This window comes from Sus scrofa, chromosome 7, assembly GCF_054392235.1.
Source record: "Sus scrofa isolate SSC_HxYL_T2T_F1_AM1 chromosome 7, Sscrofa_HxYL_maternal_Yorkshire_Landrace_v2.0, whole genome shotgun sequence".
Lineage (NCBI taxonomy): Eukaryota > Metazoa > Chordata > Mammalia > Artiodactyla > Suidae > Sus > Sus scrofa.
The window spans coordinates 109,868,480-109,886,684 of NC_139389.1; the positions used below are offsets into that span (position 1 = coordinate 109,868,480).

Sequence of the window (18,205 nt, forward strand, 5' to 3'; positions counted from 1 at the left end):
ACTTTGGGAGGCATCTAGGCACCGGCAGCCATGACTGGCGTGAGGCGATTTTCAGGGCCTGAGGGGGCAGATGAGGCGGAGGGCCAGGGGAGGTGGTTGTGGGGCTGCCATGGGTCAACCAGCACATCTCCTGGAGTCTCCTCCAGGGGGTCTCCTCCCCTGCCTGCCACCTTTGCTGGGAGAGGGTGCGGGGTGGGGAGCCCTCCTGGTGTAAAGCGTTCAGCTGAGTAGTCCATGCAGATGAGCTCTGAGCCCTCAGAGCGACCCCCTGAGCTGGATGGTAAGGACCAGGCAGTACCTTCCTTTGTGGATTAGGAAACGGGCACAGAGGGAACTAACTTGGCAGCATCAGACATTAGTAACCGGCAGAGCTGGGATGTGACTCAGACCTTTCTGAACCCGGAGCCTGAGCCCTTAACTACGGTAATAGAATAATGACGTCTCTGAGGGATGTTGGGGTGGAAAGGAGGAGGGTGTGGGGTTCATTCTGAAACAGTGTTCCCTCTTAAAATGCACCACCTGGGGAGTTCCCTGATGGTGCAGCAGGTTAAGGATCTGGCATTGTCATTGCAACAGCATGGGTGGCTGCTGCGCCTGGGGTTTGATCCCGGCCTGGGAATTTCTGCATGCCTCAGGCGCTGCCAAAGAAAAAAATGAAGCACGTGGGCGTGAGCATTTAGAGGAGCAAGGTGAGCCCCCTTTTAAGTCACCACATTTGAAGGAAGTGTTCAAGCCCAGGGGTTCTGCTTGAGGGGAAGCTGCTGACCCAACTGGGGCACATTTACTACCCGGGAGCAGTATCCTCCGAGTTGTGAAACCTGAGAAATATGCCACATTAATTTGGTGACTGTGCCCAGGAAGAAGGAATGAGGCAGTTTTGTTATCTTTTGTATTTTTGTTTCAATCCCCTGCCCTCCGCTAGATTATACAGCTCCATGTAGGCCAGAACTGTGCCGTATGCTCTCTGCATACTCCTGGGCAATCTAGCAGATTTCACGTAGTAGGTCCACTAAAGATCTGCTTGATGTATTGGTTGTCTACTGTGTACATTGGAAGAACCCTACCCTGAGCCTACTGATGATGACTGTTGAGACTATTCCGGAGCTGAGGACCGCTAATGACCATCCCAAGTGGCTGTAACTCGCTGGCTAGAACACCACTCAGGGTGATTGGCAGGTGGGCAGCTGATGGTGATACAGTTGGTGTGAAAGCAAAGTGCTTCTCTACCTGCAGGTGCTTTCAAGTTCAATAAAAGAGAAGTGAGACCTTAGACAAACGACTCGGCTTCTCTCAGTCTTAGGATTTGAGGCTTGGCTGAGTTCTGAAGCTATTTTCCAGTTTCTGCCTTGGTCTTTTGTGCAGCAGAAGGGTTTGGGGCATTGTATCAGAGCTAGTTACTGCCTTTTTTTTTTTTTTTTTTTTGTCTTTTTGCTATTTCTTGGGCCGCTCCTGCGGCATATGGAGGTTCCCAGGCTAGGGGTCGAATCAGAGCTGTAGCCACCGACCTACGCCAGAGCCACATCAATGCGGGATCCGAATTCGTCTGCAACCTACATCTCGGCAACACCGGATCCTTAACCCACTGAGCAAGGCCAGGGATCGAACCCCCAACCTCATGGTTCCTAGTCGGATTGGTTAACCACTGAGCCACGACGGGAACTCCTGGAGCTAGTCACTCCTGAATCGAAGCGTTTCCGCCCTGAGGATCATCCAAGGCACATTATCTATCAGGTCACTGGAGTTTGAACTGATATGAAATGTTTCAATTTGTTGTTGGGCACGTGTGTGTGAATGTGTGTGTGTGTTTGTGCCTCAGTTGTTTAGAGTCAGATTGCCAGTGCTCATGTCCTCTGTGCATTAATTCGAACAGTTGCATGTGACTTCACACTACAGATCCTTTATAAATTACTGGGTTGCTTATACAATGTACTTAAGCTTTTGTGTTTGGAAATGTGGTAACAACCTGAGGCTTCTACCTCTCACTGAATGCAAGTTCTTGGGGCTGTAGTACAGAACTTTTCCCTCAGCTGGCCACTCAGCTCTAGGTTAATAGATTCTAGGAAATTAAGAATTTAAGTGGCACAAAAAGGAGAATCAACATGGTTTGACTCTACCATAACGATTGGAGTATAGTAACCATTATTTCATGGTTTGCACTAGAGAAGAGCCAGGCTGCATTGAGAGTCCCAACTATAATCATTTTCAATAGGTATTAATGGTGAGGGGGGTCAGATGTGTGTGAGTTGAGCTGTCAATCAAAAGAAAGGTCTCTGGGGGTTCCTGTCATGGCTCAGTAGAGACAAGCCCAACTAGTATCTATGAGGATAGGGGTTTGATCCCTGGCCTCACTCAGTGGGTTAAGGATCCAGCGTTGCCAAGAGCTGTGATGGAGGTTGCAGACTCGGGTTGGATCCCACGTTGCTGTGGCTGTGGTGTAGGCTGGCAGCAACAGGTCCGATTAGACCCTAGCCTGGGCACTTCCATATGCTGTGGGTCCAGCTCTAAAAAGACAAAAAAAAGGAAAAAGAAAACAAGGAGAGATATGGAAGGAAGGAGAGAAAGAAAGAAAGAAAGAAAGAAAGAAAGAAAGAAAGAAAGAAAGAGAAAGAAGGAAAGAAAGAAAGGAAAGAAAGAAAGAAAGAAAGAAAGAAAGAAAGAAAGAAAGAAAGAAAGAAAGAAAGAAAGAAAGAAAGAAAGAAAAAGAAAGAAAGAAAGAAAAGGAAATAAAGAGAGAAAGAAAGAAAAGAAAAGAAAGAGAGAAAGGTAGGTCTCTGGTGTCTTGAGGGGGGAAACCATCACTGTTTGTGTTTTAAGAAGGACTGGAAGTTGGGGTAACCATAACTGGTTTCTTACTAGGGGTCTTTTAAATGTGCGCTGTCACCTCTTGGCCATTGGTCCTGTCATTGATTATCTCTGTCTTCTGTAGCTTGGAATTGCCGTTGGATTCTTGGTCCCTCCTGTCTTGGTGCCTGACATCGACAACCAGGCTGAGCTGGCCTACCTCATCAGCATCATGTCTTACATGACTGCAGGGGTGGCCACTCTGCTTTTCATCCTTGTCATGATTGGTAAGGTCATTAGTAGACTTAGTAGGGGGGTGGGGAGGCAGGGGCCCCTGCTGACTTGGGTGAAGACCTTGTGAACATGGCCCTAGACACCAATGTAGGTACCATGGATTCCATAAAATATAATCTATGTACACTGGAGGCCAGGCTTCAAGGGTCTTCAAGTGTTTTAGCCTGAGTAGTTGCTGTGGATAAGATGCTAGCTGATCTGAAGTACTTTGTTAGCTGCTCAGTAAAGGTTAGTTGTAATTCACCAGCTCCCCAGTGTGACCTCCTTAGAATTGATGGGCAGCCTGCTGATCTCCCTGAGCCCATGTGATATCACAGGCCCTGTGCTGAGTGTGTCTGACCTCACTGACTCCTCCACAGCCCTGTAGACAAGGTACCATTATCAGTCTCACTTAACAAAGAGGAACCTGAGCCATGAGGAGAGTTAAAGAAATTATACAAGATTAGATAGTAAGTGGCAGAGATTGGTGGTGAGCCTAAATTTGTCTTGCTCTGTACTCTAAATTTCTGGGGCAAAAGAAAACAACACAGGATTGACCCCCAAACACTAATACTCTCACACATTCACCTGAGAATACCTGAGGCCCACATTATTAAAATGCTTTTTAAAAATGTATATCACAGGGAGTTCCCATTGTGGCTTTGCAGAAACAAATCTGACTAGTATCCATGAGGACACAGGTTCGATTCCTGGCCTCGCTCAGTGGCTTAATGTTCTGTCATGCTGTGGCTGTAGTATAGGCCGGCAGCTGTAGCTCCCATTCGACCTCTCGCCTGGGAACTTCCATATTCTGAGGGTGCGGCCCTCAACAAAAAGACCAAAAAAAAAAGTATATGATATATGCTGATTATGGAAAAAAATCTAGAAAATACAAAAAAGCGTAAAGAATAGAATGACCATTAACTTAGCCTTGTAATTAACTGGTTAATCCCAACCACAAACCTCAGATAACCTGTTAACTTTAATGTGTATATATTAAATCATTGAGATAGTTGGTGAATTTATATCCTCTTTTATCATCTGAGTGATGTATCATGGGCTGTGATAAACTCAGAATGTTTAGAGCTTCTCCTTTTCAGTGATTGGTCCATCTTTAAGGTTAACCAACCAGCTGTCTTCCTAAGCCTGACAGACCCACTTCTCACGTTAAAGGGTTCATTCCTTCCTGCCGGCTTCACTCCATAGCTCAGCAGTTTTATAATCATGTGCATCATCCAGCCGTCCTCACAGTGTCATCCCCTCCCCAGCGTCAGCTGAGGGAGGGCGGCCTGATGGTTTTCAAGCTCACAGGATCTCTTGCACAGAGAAGTTGGTGTCCCTGGAAAGGGCTGAGGACAGGAAAGAGCAATCTGGAGAGGGACCTCTTACTCAGCCAGATTTGAAATTTCAAATTATCATGTGCCCAGCTCCAGATCCTTGTATTTATGGCAGATGAGGGCCTGGTTCTTTGCAGTTAAGATCCCTCTTGGGCCTTTTACTGTTAAGCACACATAGTACTTGATGGAAGAGAACTGGAGAATCTTCTCTGAATTGTGGTTTGTGCTTGTGAAATCCTTGAGCAAACAGCTGCTGTTGCAGAAGTTTAAAAACCCTTTGCCTTGATTTCTTTCCCCTGATAGAAAGGGCTGAATGGGCAAGACAATGGATGAGAGGTTGCCAACGGTGGGAAGTTATCCAGGACAGTTTCCGGAGAAGGAGGAAGCGGGGCTCTGAAGTCCTGGCTGGAGGGTTATCTGGGTGGAGGGGGCAGACCTTTGATCTTGCGGAGAGAAAACCTCGTTTCCAGAGCTTCCTCTCAGTGGAGACCGTCTACTGCCCTTTCAGGGCTGTTCCTACTGGGGACAGCATGGTGCTTACTTGGGCCCAGTTAGGGGACCCGTTTAGCCAAACAACTGGTTAAAGTGACCTGCACCCCAGAGAAGTGAACAGCAGGCAGTGCATGGAAATGGATGGTAGCAGTGGTACTGAAAATGGAAATTAGAGCAGTTGGTTTTCCAGGGTCCCTGGCCCCCCGGCCCCAGTCCTCCCTGTCAGAGTGGCTACTCCTGAAAGAGCGTGTGTTAATCTTCTGGTTTCTTCCTGAGGTCAGTGTCTGACTCAGACTTTGAGAAACGAGGGATGGACTTGAGGTCTTTCCAGTAGAAGGAGATCCTACCCCTTATTCAGGAGCGTGTACTGGCGGCGTGTGCCAGGCTCTGTGCTACACATGGGCAACACGGTCCCTTCCCTCTTGGGAGCAGCCCTGGTGCTGAGTCCTTGGCTGGGCTCACTGATCCCAAAGCCTCAGCTCTCACTTCCTTTTACTCCCTGTGTTACTATGGGTTATTGTCCCTGCTCCGAGGCATGTTATTTGCTGCTTGTGCAGGGGCTCCTTGATGCTTGATCACTGCTTGGGAGGCTCAATGATGTAGCCATCAGAGACCATTAAGAAAAAGTAATCAAGGGACCATCGCTAAGCAGACAGTAAGCTGCAGTTTCAAGAAAGAAGGCCGTGAAGGATTTAATTGAAGAATTAATATTTCCTTCTGGAGCCTGAGTTGCGTCTCAGACAAGGGACTCTGCTCTCATCAAGGTGTCAGCTCTGCAGAGGTAGGACCACAGGGATTGCAGTGACCTGTCTGTTTCTTCCCTTTCAGTGTTCAAGGGGATCCTAAACATGCCCCCAGCAGGGCCCATGTCCCCTCCTGCTTTGTGTTTAAGTTCCATCATCTGACTCTTGAAGAACCTCAACTTTGTGCTGCTCCTCAGCTAAGGTAAGAGGCAGATGTAACAGGAGTGAACTGAGAATGGGAAACAAGATCTGATTTGTCTAGATCTGTATCAATTTTATGCTAAAAAATAATTTTTCTTATATTCAAATTTTACTGGGTATGCTGGGTTTTTTTTTTTTCTCACTTTTTTCTAAATATGGCAGTCCAATTTGGAGGGATAGTAGGATGGGAGTTGGGCATGTGCATGATGCTGCTGAAATATTACAGAAATAAGAAAGTGCCTCCTCCTCTAGTAAAATATCCTCTCTTCTCTTCAGTCTAACGCTCTCCCAACTGAGCTATTTCGGCCACTAGATAGCCTCTCTTCTTTAATAAAAGACCTTCCCTCCTCCAAATGTGGCACTGCAGGAAGACATGGGGCTGGAAGCAGATTCTCGGGGGTTCTCCCAGAGTCCGGGGTGGAGCAGGTCCTGGGATGTGTGTCAGCCGCGGGGGTGGGCTGGGGTGAAGGAAGAACCTTTCTTGGCTCCCTGTCCTGGTGTCTCCAGGCCTGGCTCTCACGTGGCTCCTCTAGTGTCTTTCCATCCACGGCTGACCACTGCCATGTGAGAAGGGACAAGCTCCTCTCTGGAGAGTGACCGCAGAGGGAATACTTGCCCATCGTCCCCCAGCCTTGCCTCCAGCTCTGCTTCTGCATGATCCGAGCAGCGTGGGGTGTCTGAGCTCAGAGCCCCCTCATGAGTCCTGGGGACACCTTTCCTGGGCCCTCAGGGGCTTTCCAGCACCCTACCTGGGCCTTGGGAGGGGCTCTTGCCCCCTCAAGATGCTGGCTTCAGGGTGGGAACAAAAGCCTTCCAGCTTCCCTGGAGCGGTGCCGAGCTCAGGCGCCCTTTACACCAAGGGTTTCCTCCAAGTTCAGGAAGACAGAAGGGAGATGAACACCGAGTAACAGGAGCCCAGAGACGGGATCTGGGATCAGTGTGTCCCACGCGGGCCTGATGCCAGAGTCTGCTGGGGTCCTGGGTGCCCTGTGCCTAGATTTCCCTGCCTGTCTTCTGGGTCGGAGCCTGGGGATCTGCCTTTGACAAGCTTTCCAGGAGATTCTGGTTTTCAGCAGGCTTGGGAAGCTCTACAGCAGGTGATGTGGGGGATCCTCAGGGCCTCGAAGCCCCTCCCCCCCCCAGTGGCCTCCGTGTTCACCCAGCTTCTGAGAGCCTGGGCCTGGCCCATGATCTTCGTGTTCCCAAGGCCATTTAGTCCCAAGTTTAGGAAATGCCCAGGGTTGTTGTGCTGCTGTTGTTAAATGCGGATTCCTGTCCCTATTCCAGGAAGAATTGGGTTTAGTGGGACCAAGGTATAACCCCAAATCTGCATTTTTAGATTCCAAGTTCTCCTAATGCCAGTCAGTGGTCTCTGGGACGCACTTTGAAAAAAACAGGTCTTAGCAAAAGAGAGAAAGTCAGAGGGATGACGAGCCCCTTCTGCCTTCTTGAAGTCCACGCCCTCAGGACTGGCATCTCTGCCAGGTGACTGATGCCTGGTATGACTAGGCCTCTCCGGGGCAGGAGCAATCAATTTTCTCACAGGAATTTGGCCTTGCCTGGAAGGCTTTCCTTGTTGCGGGTAATGTGAACGCTTGGACAAAATGCAGCATCCATTCATGATAAAAAACTCCTACCAAAATGGATATAGAGATAACATTTTTTGTTTTGTTTTGTTTTTGCCTTTTCTAGGGCCACACCTGTGGCATATGGAGGTTCCCAGGTTAGGGGTCTAATTGGAGCTGTAGTTGCCAGACTACACCAGAGCCACAGCAATGCAGGATCCGAGCCATGTCTGCAACCTACACCACAGCTCACGGCAATGTTGGATCCTTAACCCACTGAGCAAGGCCAGGGATCAAACCCACAACCTCATGGTTCCTAGTCGGATTCATTAACCACTGAACCACGACAGGAACTCCGAGATAACTTATTTTAATGTAATAAAAGCCATCCATGGCAAACCCACAGCAAATATAATACTCAGGGGAGAAAAGCTGAAAGCCTTCCTGCTAAAATCTGGAAGAAGTCAACACGCAGTTGGCTAAGGGCAGTATGAAGGTTAGTAGGGTAGGCTTGTTGGGGAGAACTTGCCACGAGCCTCAAAGTCCTCCTGATCATTAGCGAGGCAGTGGTACTGACATTTGGGGACGCATCTGGGTTTGCTGACTACTGTGTCCCTGTGCCTCTCAGGAGGTGGCATTGAACCCCATCTCTTTGCAATCCTGAGGTTACCTGCTGGGAGAGAATGGGGTTGAAATTGCCAGTAACCTGTGTGGGGACATCTTTGACCATCCGTTTTGTGAAGATGTAAAACTGAGTGATTAAGACGAGCCAGACAGTCTGGGTTCAAATGCAGCCCTGCCTCTTACTGCCCTGGTGAGGGTGGGAACGGCCCACCACACTCCCTTCCCTATTTTGTAGAATTGGACCTTCCCGGAACTCTGGGAAGCTGATAAAGGGAGTCAGTCAGCTGCATTTCTGCAGCTTAGCTTCTGATAACAAGGACTGCAGGTGGCCTGGGCCATCCTCTGACTCCTGGTGGGAAACCATTCTTTGGGCTTCTCTGAGCACAGCGACTCTTTCCACCAGCCTGTCCTTTGTGGGGATCCTGGCAGCTGTGCTGTGGAGGAGTTACAAGCACTCGTGGCCCCTGGGAGGGGCTAAGGCAGGGTGGGTGCCATAGCCACCTCTCCCTGTGCTGAGCCATGGCCTTGGTGGCCAATGAGAACAGCTTCCGAGGGGCTCTATGGACTGGTTCCAGTGAAGAGGAGCTCCTGAGGCCACCCTGCTAGGGAAGCATGTCCTGCCTTCATACTTCTAATGGACCCGATGTCGCATGTGCCAGTGTTGGTCCTGTGATCCTCAGGATTAGATAACATGAAAAGGATCCCGGCTGGGCTTTCCAGAGTGGCCTCTGTATTTGTTTTTAAAATCTATATGTACTTTTCTCATGTATAAGATGGGAATGAGACTATTTCCTTCTTTCTAGGGTTGTTAGGTTTGTTAAGTTGTTTAGAAAAGTGTCTAGTACATAAGTATGTGCTGCTTCATCATCATCGACAACATCAGCATCATTATTATAAAGAGTGGGCAGGAGACCCTTCTCCTTTGTTTTTTTTTTTTTTGTTGTTGTTTTGTTTTGTTTTTGCCTTTTCTGGCACCGCTCCTGCGGCATACGGAGGTTCCCAGGCTAGGGGTCTAATCAGAGCTGTAGCTGCTGGCCTACACCACAGCCACAGCAACATGGGATCTGAGCCGTGTCTGCAACCTATACCATGGCTCATGGCAATGCCAGATCCTTAACCCACTGAGCAAGGCCAGGGATCGAACCCGCAACTTCATGGTTCCTAGTCGGATTCGTTAACCACTGTGCCACTACGGGAACTCTGACCCTTCTCCTTTGGATCAGTTTCAGTCTCATCTTTGTTTCCAAGTCACTGTATGGCTTTGGAAAATTGGCCTCATCCTCTAAGCCACCGATTCTTACAGAATATTCTAGGTGCTCCATTTATTTGTTGGTTGAATCAGGAAGTTAGGAAAGTCAACTGAATGCTCTTTAGGGTCCTTCTGGTTGCAAATAAAAGATTTTGTGTGATGTTGAACTGAGAAGAAAGTTGAAAGAGGTGAGACTCCACCTGCTGAGAGAGTTGTGTCTCCAGAATACTTCAGGGCAAAGGTCTGGAGCCTTCTGGAGAGGGGATAGGGCCTCAGGAGGGGGTGGCAGGTCCAATAGAGCCCTTAGGTCAGGCCAATACTTAAGAGACCTGTAGGTGGTTCTGACCTGGGAGTCATACTCTCTGGAGCCTGTGTTTCCAGGACCGGTGTAAAGGGATCAGAGGGCAATGGTGTGTGTCTAAAAGAGGGAAAGGTTTCCTTTTGGTTGCTTAAGAGTGCTTCTTCTTCTCTGCGGGCACCACTCCCAGGGGCCATGAGACTGAGGATCTTCAGCCTCCCTCGCTGCTGGGGGGAGGAGCCAGCAATAGCCCCCCACCCCCCAGGAATGACCCTGATGCCGTTTCTCCCTCCCTCCCCCAGGTCTGAATGCTGGTGCTTTTTACTCCTTGTCCACTCTGCTGAATCGCATGGTGATCTTGCACTACCCGGTAAGGTCCGTCCCTGAGCTGGCTGGGCCGCGAGACAGGGATGTTTCTAGACTGCCTGGGCAGGAGCTGGGGTGGCAGGGTTGAGTCCTGGTTCCCCCAGGTCTAGGCAGCGTGTGTGGTGTGAGCTCTGGGACTGGGGCTCAGCCCCTGCCCCGGAGGTCCTCCCTGGGTGATTGCTGGATCGCCTGTCTGAGCCCTCATTCTCTTTCCTGCAAAAGATGTCTAATGGCCCCTGGAGGACTCATTGGAGGATTAGAAAGCAAACAGTAAGGTGAATTTTTATGTAATAGCATGGTTCCTGGCAGCACAGTAGATAAATATCTAAACACATAGAATCGCACATGAAATCTTTACGTTGTGAAATGTGGGCAAAGTTTAGTTTGAAACTGAGTTCTGTTTTAAAACAGAAAGCGTGTTTTAAATGTTTCTGGCACCAGTGAGCTGGCTTCTGGGAATGGGACCCTGAGTGTCCTGGAGTCGGGATGCCAGGCCCCAGCCTCTTATGAAAGGGGAGGGTCTCCCGCTTGTGGAAGAGGTGCCTCTGTGGCGGATGTTCCAGGGTTGGAGGTTGACAAGACTGAGTTCGGGTCCTGCCTCTGGGCTTCATCAGTGCCTCATGACCTTGGGCCAGTAGGTTAATCTCTCTATGCCTCAGTTTTTTTTCCAGGCCACCTTGCCCTGATCATTTTTGTGAACTGGCCCTGATGCCATCTGATTTACTTGCCTTTGCCTTTTTGCCTCATGGTTACGGGGCTGTGTCTGTTGTCTTGTCCCATTACCGAGTGACTATTGCGTCTGTGGTCATTGGGGGAAGAAGTGATAGTTGGAAGAATCCACCTGACCTTCGTCATTGCAGGAATGCTTGGGGCTGTGATCTCTGGCTTTTTTTTTTTTTTTCATCTTTTTTTTTTTATTATTTTTTCACTTTGGTTTTTTTTTTCATTTTTTTTTATTGCTCAAATGAATTTATCACATCTGTAGTTGTATAATGATCAGAACAATCTGATTTCACAGGATTTCCATCCCACAGCCCAGGCACATCCCCCCACCCCCCAAACTGTCTCCTCCGGAGACCATAAGTTTTTCAATGTCTGTGAGTCAGCATCTGTTCTGCAAAGAAGTTCATTGTGTCCTTTTTTCATATTCCACATGTTCAGTGATAGCATTTGATGTTGGTATCTTATTGTCTGACTGACTTCACTTAGCATGATAATTTCTAGGTCCATCATGTTGCTAAAAATGCCTGTATTTCATTCCTTTTAATGGCTGAGTAATATTCCATTGTGTATATGGACCACCCCTTCTGAATCCACTCCTCTGTCGATGGACATTTAGGTTGTTTCCATGTCTTGGCTATTGTAAATAGTGCTACAGTGAACATCAGAGTACATGTGTCTTTGCGAGTTGTGGTTTTCTCTGGGTAGATGGCCAGGAGTGGGATTGCTGGATCAAATGGTAGTTCTATGTTTAGGTTTCTGAGGAATCTCCATACTGTTTTCCACAGTGGTTGCACCAATTGACAATCCCACCAACAGTGTACCAGGGTTCGTTTTTCTCCACACCCTCTCCAGCACTTATTGTTTGTAGACTTTTGGATGATGGCCATTCTGGCTGGTGTAAGGTGGTACCTCATCATGGTTTTGATTTGCATTTCTCTAATAATGAGTGATGTTGAACATGTTTTCATGTGTTTCTTGGCCATCTGTATGTCTTCTTTGGAGAACTGTCTGTTTAGATCTTCTGCCCATTTTTTGATAGGCTTGTTTTTTTGGTATGGAGCTGCAGAAGGTGTTGATAAATTTTGGGAGATTAATCCCTTGTCAGTTGATTCATTTGCAAAGATTTTCTCCCATTCTGTGTGTTGTTTAGGGTTTCCTTTGCTGTTGCGAAACTTTGAAGTTTGAGTAGGTCCCATTTGTTTATTTTTCTTTTTATTGTCAATACTCTGATAGGTGGATCTGAGAAGATGTTGCTGTCGTATATGTCAGAGAGTGTTTGGCCTGTGTTTTCCTCTAGGGGTTTGATAGTGTCTGGTCTTATATCTAGGTCTTTAATCCATTTGGAGTTTATTTTTGTGTATGGTGTTAGGGAGTGTTCTAATTTCATTCTTTTTCATGTGGCTGTCCAGTTTTCCCAGCACCACTTATTGAACAAGCTGTCCTTTCTCCATTGTATAGTCTTGCCTCCTTTGTCATAGATGAGTTGGCTGTAGGTGCGTGGGTTGGAGACCCTTGTTTTGAAATGACATGGGCCTTAGCAACGGGACCCTAAAGATGTGGACGCGGCAGTTGGAGGTCTGAGGGGTCAAGCGAGCAGTTCAAATTTGTCTTCCCTGAGCCTCAGTTTCTCCACTTATAAAATGAGGGAAGTGGTACCTGCCTGTGCGGGACATAGGAAAATTAGAGATAGAGGCCTGGAGAACTGTCCGAGTTCCATTCCCTAGGAGCTTGTGGAAGGAGCAGAGGAAGGAGAAAAGAAAATAAATGTGGAAAAGCACCAGCAGTTGGAAAGTTTGTTGAAACTCCAAGGAGTGGGCATGAGGAGGTGGTTCCACTGCCCCAAACCCATGGCTTCCAGGTGGCCCCCATGGGGCCGAGCAAGGATGCTTTTGTGCTTCCTCCAATTTACTATATTTATTATCTTGCAGTTGCTTCTACCTCATTGGTAAATATTTTGATATACTTTAGTCCTGATTGCCCAGTGCATTTCTAAGAGCCACTAAGATTTTAGTGGACTCCAGGCTAATCCAGGGTACTTACTAAAAAATACCTATTCCTGGCCTCCCTCCCAACACTAATCAATAGGGGAATCTGTGTTATAAAAAGGAACTCAGGTCCCTCAATTCAGTAGCCAGCCTTGAAGAAAATGCTCTGGAAAACAGAGACCCAACTTGTTGTGTCTTTCCGATGCTCTACATGCACCAGGTGCTTAATTAATGCTGCTTAGAGGGCAGCTGCCAGGCCAGGGTGGTCCTGCTCTGGGGCAGAGCAGCATTCCAGGCTGCTTTGTCAAGGCCGCCAAAGCTCCCAGCATCTGGAGACCACAGACAGAGGCAGACCTGTTCTCTGCCACACAGACCCTCTTCTGTGAGGCTCTGCTCAGACCCGGTCTCTCCCTGCTGCCCTCGTCAGAGGCCAACTGAGGCCATCCCTGGGGCGATGACTGCCTGGCTGGACACGACCAGGAGCCTGGCCGGGCCTGATTCCTGCTGGTGGAGGAGCTGAGCTGCCGCCTCGTCCCTGCCCCAGGCCAGCTGCTTCAGGCAGAAACAAGGGTGACGAGGATGGCCGCCCTTGAACCAGGGAACAGCAGTGTCCCCTTTTCCAGGGCCTGCTGTGTGGCAGAAGAAGAGAGGGTTGGAATGTGGGCCAGACCTGGGCCGCCAGATGATTCAGATGAATTAGGGAATAGGGTGCAAGGGTCAGGGAGGACACTGCAGAGCCTAGCTGTCACCGGTTCCCAGGGTCCCTTGGTGTCTGCATCCTGCAGTCGGTGTGGGACCTTCTTCTCCCTGAGCTGCTGCTGAGGCAGAGAAGGGATCAGGGCACTTTGTCATCTGGTCATTTCGGTGCCAGTTCCTTTCCCCCTGAGGCTCCCTGATTTGTCCTGTTTGTTTTGGGGGCTGTAAATTGGGTGGTCAGGTCCCTTGATCTCTGGCTGGAACTGCAAATAGTTTGTGTAGACAGGACGGTGGTTTAAGAAGAAGCCTTCATGGTCTGAGTCCTGATGTTCCTGGCAGGAGCGCAGAGGGCTGTGCAGAGCCCCTGTTCTCAGTCACTAGCACAGGGTGAAGACTGCAGGTCCCAGTGCAGGAGTCAGGGCCACAGCAGGGTCCAGAGTGGCCACCATAGAGGAGAGGTGGGTGGAGGCGCACAAGCAGGGGGACCCCACAAAGAGAAACCCTCATATGGCTGATGTGTCTTCTGAGGGACCAGCAAAAGGAAATGCAGCTGGGAGTGGGCAGACCTTTCTCCCTTGGGCTTTGGAGTCAAGGGCTGGTTCGGGGCTGGAGAATGTTCTCTCTCAGGGGCACTGTCTGGAGAGGAAAAGCTATGCTGCACGTGTGCAGATGGCAGCAGGAAGAACTCAGAGACGACAGAGACTCTGACAGCCAGGTGCCTGCCCAGCATTGTCCTGGGGTCTGGGGGCACAGCAGACAAGCAGAATTGGCTTTGGGGGGTGTCTGCATGCTACAGCCACCAGACCACAGCTGCTGTGTGTCCTGTTTGTTTTTCATTTGGGGAGGAGGAGAGGAAAGGCCTGAGCCTTCTTGCTTAAGGGTAGTATATGCGTGACAAGTCCAGGTGCAGCCTGATCTCATTGAGAGGGGGCTGCAGGAACACACGTACCACAAGACAGCGTTATACTGTCTTAGTCGCATCCTCTAAAGCTCTGACCACAGTGTAATTAAAGAGTTATTTGTGCTTCTTGCTTTTGGGTAGCATATGCATGACAAGTTCAGGTGCAGTGTCATCTTGCTGTGAGGAGTCTGCTGGAACGCAGACCCCTCTGTGCTGCAAGATAGCTTTATACTGTCCTGGTCTTCCCCTTTGTAGCTGTGACCACAGTGTAATAAAACTATTATTGTGTGATCATTGGTCCTCTGTCCTTAAACCTCATGGACAGGATATTCGATTGAATGGATGCCCTAGAACACAGTAGAGGACTTGGCACTCACTAGGTGCCTGCTTGATGGAAGGAAGGAAGGGCAGGAGGAAGGAAGGAAGGAAAGATCCTGTTGAAGTTCAAAGTATATGATTCAACTTCGTTGACGCTGTAGGGGGACCACCTTGGTGGTCTATATCATGACTCTGCTGAGCGTGTTGGTTTACACATTGACCTTGAACCGGGGATACCTGTGGATAGTTTACGTAACTCCTAGTATAGGGGGCAAGTTTCACCTCTAACCTCTTTAACTGAAAAGCACCATCCCACAGGTCTTAGAACTGCCCACATGTTAGAAAACAAGATGAATCCCTTTGCTGCCTTCTCACTGACCTGGGGAAAATGTGCAGATGGCCAGAGGTCATAGTTATGGCTAGGATTTCAAAATGCTGCCTGGGGCTGCAGGCCTATCCATGCTGATGGGATGAACTATGTCCTTCATAGATCTCTGGGAGGCTAGGAAATGCTTACAGTCTTCATTAGCCCTGCCTGGACAACATGGGGTCACAAAGGCCATAGGGCTTGGAATCAGAAAGGGTGGGTCCTAGTGCCAGTTTTCTTAGTGACTAAAGCTACAGACAGGATAGTTAACTGCTCTCAGCCCTGGAAGATAAGAGTGGGCTACCTCATAGAGTTGTTGGAAGGAATGAGAGATAATAGATACGAAAGCAGTACAAAGTGTGGTACAGATGCAAGAGATCAGAACTGGCATTTTCTAGTTGTGTTGTGTTAGAAAGAAACAGTCCTCCTTCCACAGCGGTCTCTGCTCAGCTTCACCTCCTACTTATTTTCCTGTTGGTAGTACATGAATATGTGTGTCTGTGTTTATGTGACTTGCACACACGTATACACACACAGACAGTCCTTCTCAGCTGGTGACTCTGGAGGGAGGCAGGGAGGACCCAAGCCCCTCCTTCCAGGTCCCAGAGCACCGTGGAGAGGCTGGTCAGTATCCAGGGACCCCCTCCCAGCACAGGGCCGTGTACCCATCACACAGAAGTTCTCTGCTGAGGGCTGAACACCCCAGGCATCCCCACCCCTCCTGGAAGTGCTGACTCCTTCTGTAATTGAGGCCTGGATGTAGAAGAAGCAGGGACCCCCCCGCCCCCGCCCCGGGTGGAAGGGGCTCCTGAGCACATGGCCTGAACTGCTTCCTGGCCTGCAGAGGTCTCTCTTCCCTTGGCATGGCCACCTGGGGATGGATGGCCTGGTGTTCATGGGCCTGGCATGTCTTTGTGGGAAGCATCAGAACAAGAAAGAGGACTGGCAGGAGAGGAGGGGCACTCCTGTCCTTGCTCTGGAAGTTCTCCATCACCTGGTTTCTGTGGTCCGACCTGCAGCTTCTTTATGACTGGCTACCTCCTTCTGGGATTTGAGTTTGCCGTGGAGCTGACATACCCAGAATCAGAAGGCATGTCGTCCGGCCTCCTCAACGTGTCTGCCCAGGTGGGGCTCTGATTTCATTCAGGGGTGGCCCCAGAGCCGTGGCTCTTGGTTCCCTGCTGGGCTCAGATCGTTGCATCATGGCAGTGGGCCTGCATCATGGCGGCTTGGTTGCCCCATGGGCTGGTTGGCTGGGCGCTTGTTTCCCGTCTTCGCTGTGTCTCTGCAGATATTCGGGATCATCTTCACCATCTCCCAGGGCCAGATCATCGACACCTACGGAACCATGCCTGGCAACATCTTCCTGTGTGTGTTCCTCACGCTTGGAGTGGCCCTCACTGGTGAGCTGGGGCCTCAGGGCCCGGTGACGCTCTGACTGCTCACGGCTTTAGGCTGCTGGCAGCTTGGGACCCAGTGTCCTGACTGGTCCTACAGCTCAGGGGTACACATGCAGTGGGACAGAGGGGAGGGCTTGTGAGCAAGTCTGTTTTGGAGGCAGCAGCATATTTTGGTGGAAGGAGCCTGGGTTTGTGGCCCGAGAAACCCTTGTTAGAATCCTGGACTGTGACACTGACCTCCAGAGCTGTTTGACCTTGGACTAGTGCACCAACTTGTGGGAGCCTCACTTTCCTAATCTTTTGGATGGGATTGCTGTGAGGTTTGGAGCAACGTGTGCAGACTCCCTGCAGATACCAGTGGTCTGGGAAGGAGGCCTGTGTCCTCACTGGCTTCTGCCTGTCAGGGACAGCAGGGACCTGCAGGCTCTCTCAGGTTGTCTGACGCAACCCCCACTTCCCTGGAAGATCTGAAGGGGGTGGGGTACCTGTGAGCCTTAGGAGGATAGGGCTCCCCCTCCTGGATGCACTTGACCCCTGGTCTGCTTGGTAACTGTCTCTGTTGCCCTTCCTATCTGCACTTTTGCTTGCTGTGGATACTTTATCAGGTCATTAGTCTCTTACAACATGCTTTTAGTGACTACCTGGTGTTCTGTTGACTACACATGGATAAACAGGATTTGCTCAACAGTTCTCCTGTCGGCGAACATTGAAGTTGTTTCTTACGGTTGTTCTAAACGACACTGTGATTAACGTCCTGGAAGCTGAGTCTTTGGCATGTTCTCAGGTATGGTGTTACCTTGAGAAACGGATCAGTGGTTGAGCCCATTTTTCAGACGTTGATGTGTGTCGCCAGACCGTCCTCCAGGGAAAGGTGCTGTCAGGACGACTGGTGCGCGTTGCTCTCTCAGTGCAGGAGCGCGAGCCCTGAGTGCTCATCATTTTGCAAAAGCTGGGCCTCTTTTCTAAGGTGACAGTGGTCTATGTAGCGCTGTGAGGAGCTGTGTTGGCACGTGGGTGCTGCCCTTTTGTTCCTCCCTGTTTGTCTTCTGCCCTCAGGCTCTGGGGTTGGCAGGCGGCAGCAGGGAGCAGGTGGAGGGAGGCGCCTGGGACAGGAGAGGCGGTGGGGGGACAGGGCGAGCCTGAGACAGGAGCGCTGTTCTCAGGGGCATGTGGGGGCCGTGCACAGCCCGTGGAGATGGGCTTGCAGGTGGGCCGTGGATGAGGACCCGTGTGGTTTGGACACTTGGGGGACTGTACTGTGAGCCTGGGAAAAGGTGGCTGTGATCCTAGGATAGAGTTCTCTTGAGCAGGGTTCAACTGGAACGTGACACATTGTGTCAAGGAATAGGAGATTTTGCTCTGTGTACTTGATAATCTGTGTTGCCCTGGGCAGATATTGCCAGACAGAGGAACGTAGAGGTGGCCTGTAGTCCCAGCGCCCAGAGGTAACCCGGTACCATTGGGCCATTTCGCCGTGTGTGTCCTGGGGTACCCTTGTGCTCACTGGGTTTTCCACCCTGCTTGCTTCCTTAGGAGACTTGGCAACTTCTCAGCGACTCTGCATCCCCAGCCCCACATTGACATGCACACACTTCCACTTCCTCCTCTTTACTGTTCAGCGTCCCCACATTTCATATCCTCCAGCCGGTTCCTTGTCCATGTGGACAAGGTCTTTTAACCCAGGTGGAAGGTGCCGCTCAGTCCCATCTGTATGGACTATAGGAAGCAGCACAGAGCAGGACCAGGAGGCCAGCCTGGGGAACGTGGTGGCTGGCGGTGTCCCTGAATAACACTGTGTGTCCCTGACCTTCTTTGCATCTGGGGGAGCCCCTTGTTTTGGGGGTCAGAGTCATACTGGGCTGATGCCCAGGGAAGCCTGGGCTGTC

General features: G+C 50.0%; 1 protein-coding gene across 29 annotated transcripts in view; it reads left to right on the plus strand.

Moving 5' to 3' along the window:
• LOC100624918 (choline/ethanolamine transporter FLVCR2) overlaps nt 1–18,205 on the plus strand; it is a 26,429-nt gene continuing 8,224 nt past the window's right edge. For 6 of the 29 annotated variants that reach the window (XR_014811200.1, XR_014811202.1, XM_084969891.1 and 3 more), the window contains exons 1-7: nt 1–423; nt 577–689; nt 2,927–3,068; nt 5,712–5,828; nt 9,866–9,933; nt 15,939–16,044; nt 16,211–16,322. Coding sequence is in view for 15 of the 29 variants with exons in the window: in XM_084969891.1 (XP_084826017.1) it covers nt 15,946–16,044; nt 16,211–16,322 (211 nt within the window). In the remaining 14 variants the exon portion in view is untranslated. Of the gene's footprint in view, nt 424–576; nt 1,177–2,926; nt 3,069–5,711; nt 5,829–9,865; nt 9,934–15,708; nt 16,045–16,210; nt 16,323–18,205 lie in introns of those variants that run through there. The other 23 variants (XR_014811194.1, XM_084969890.1, XM_084969895.1 and 20 more) reach the window with 12 other exon arrangements.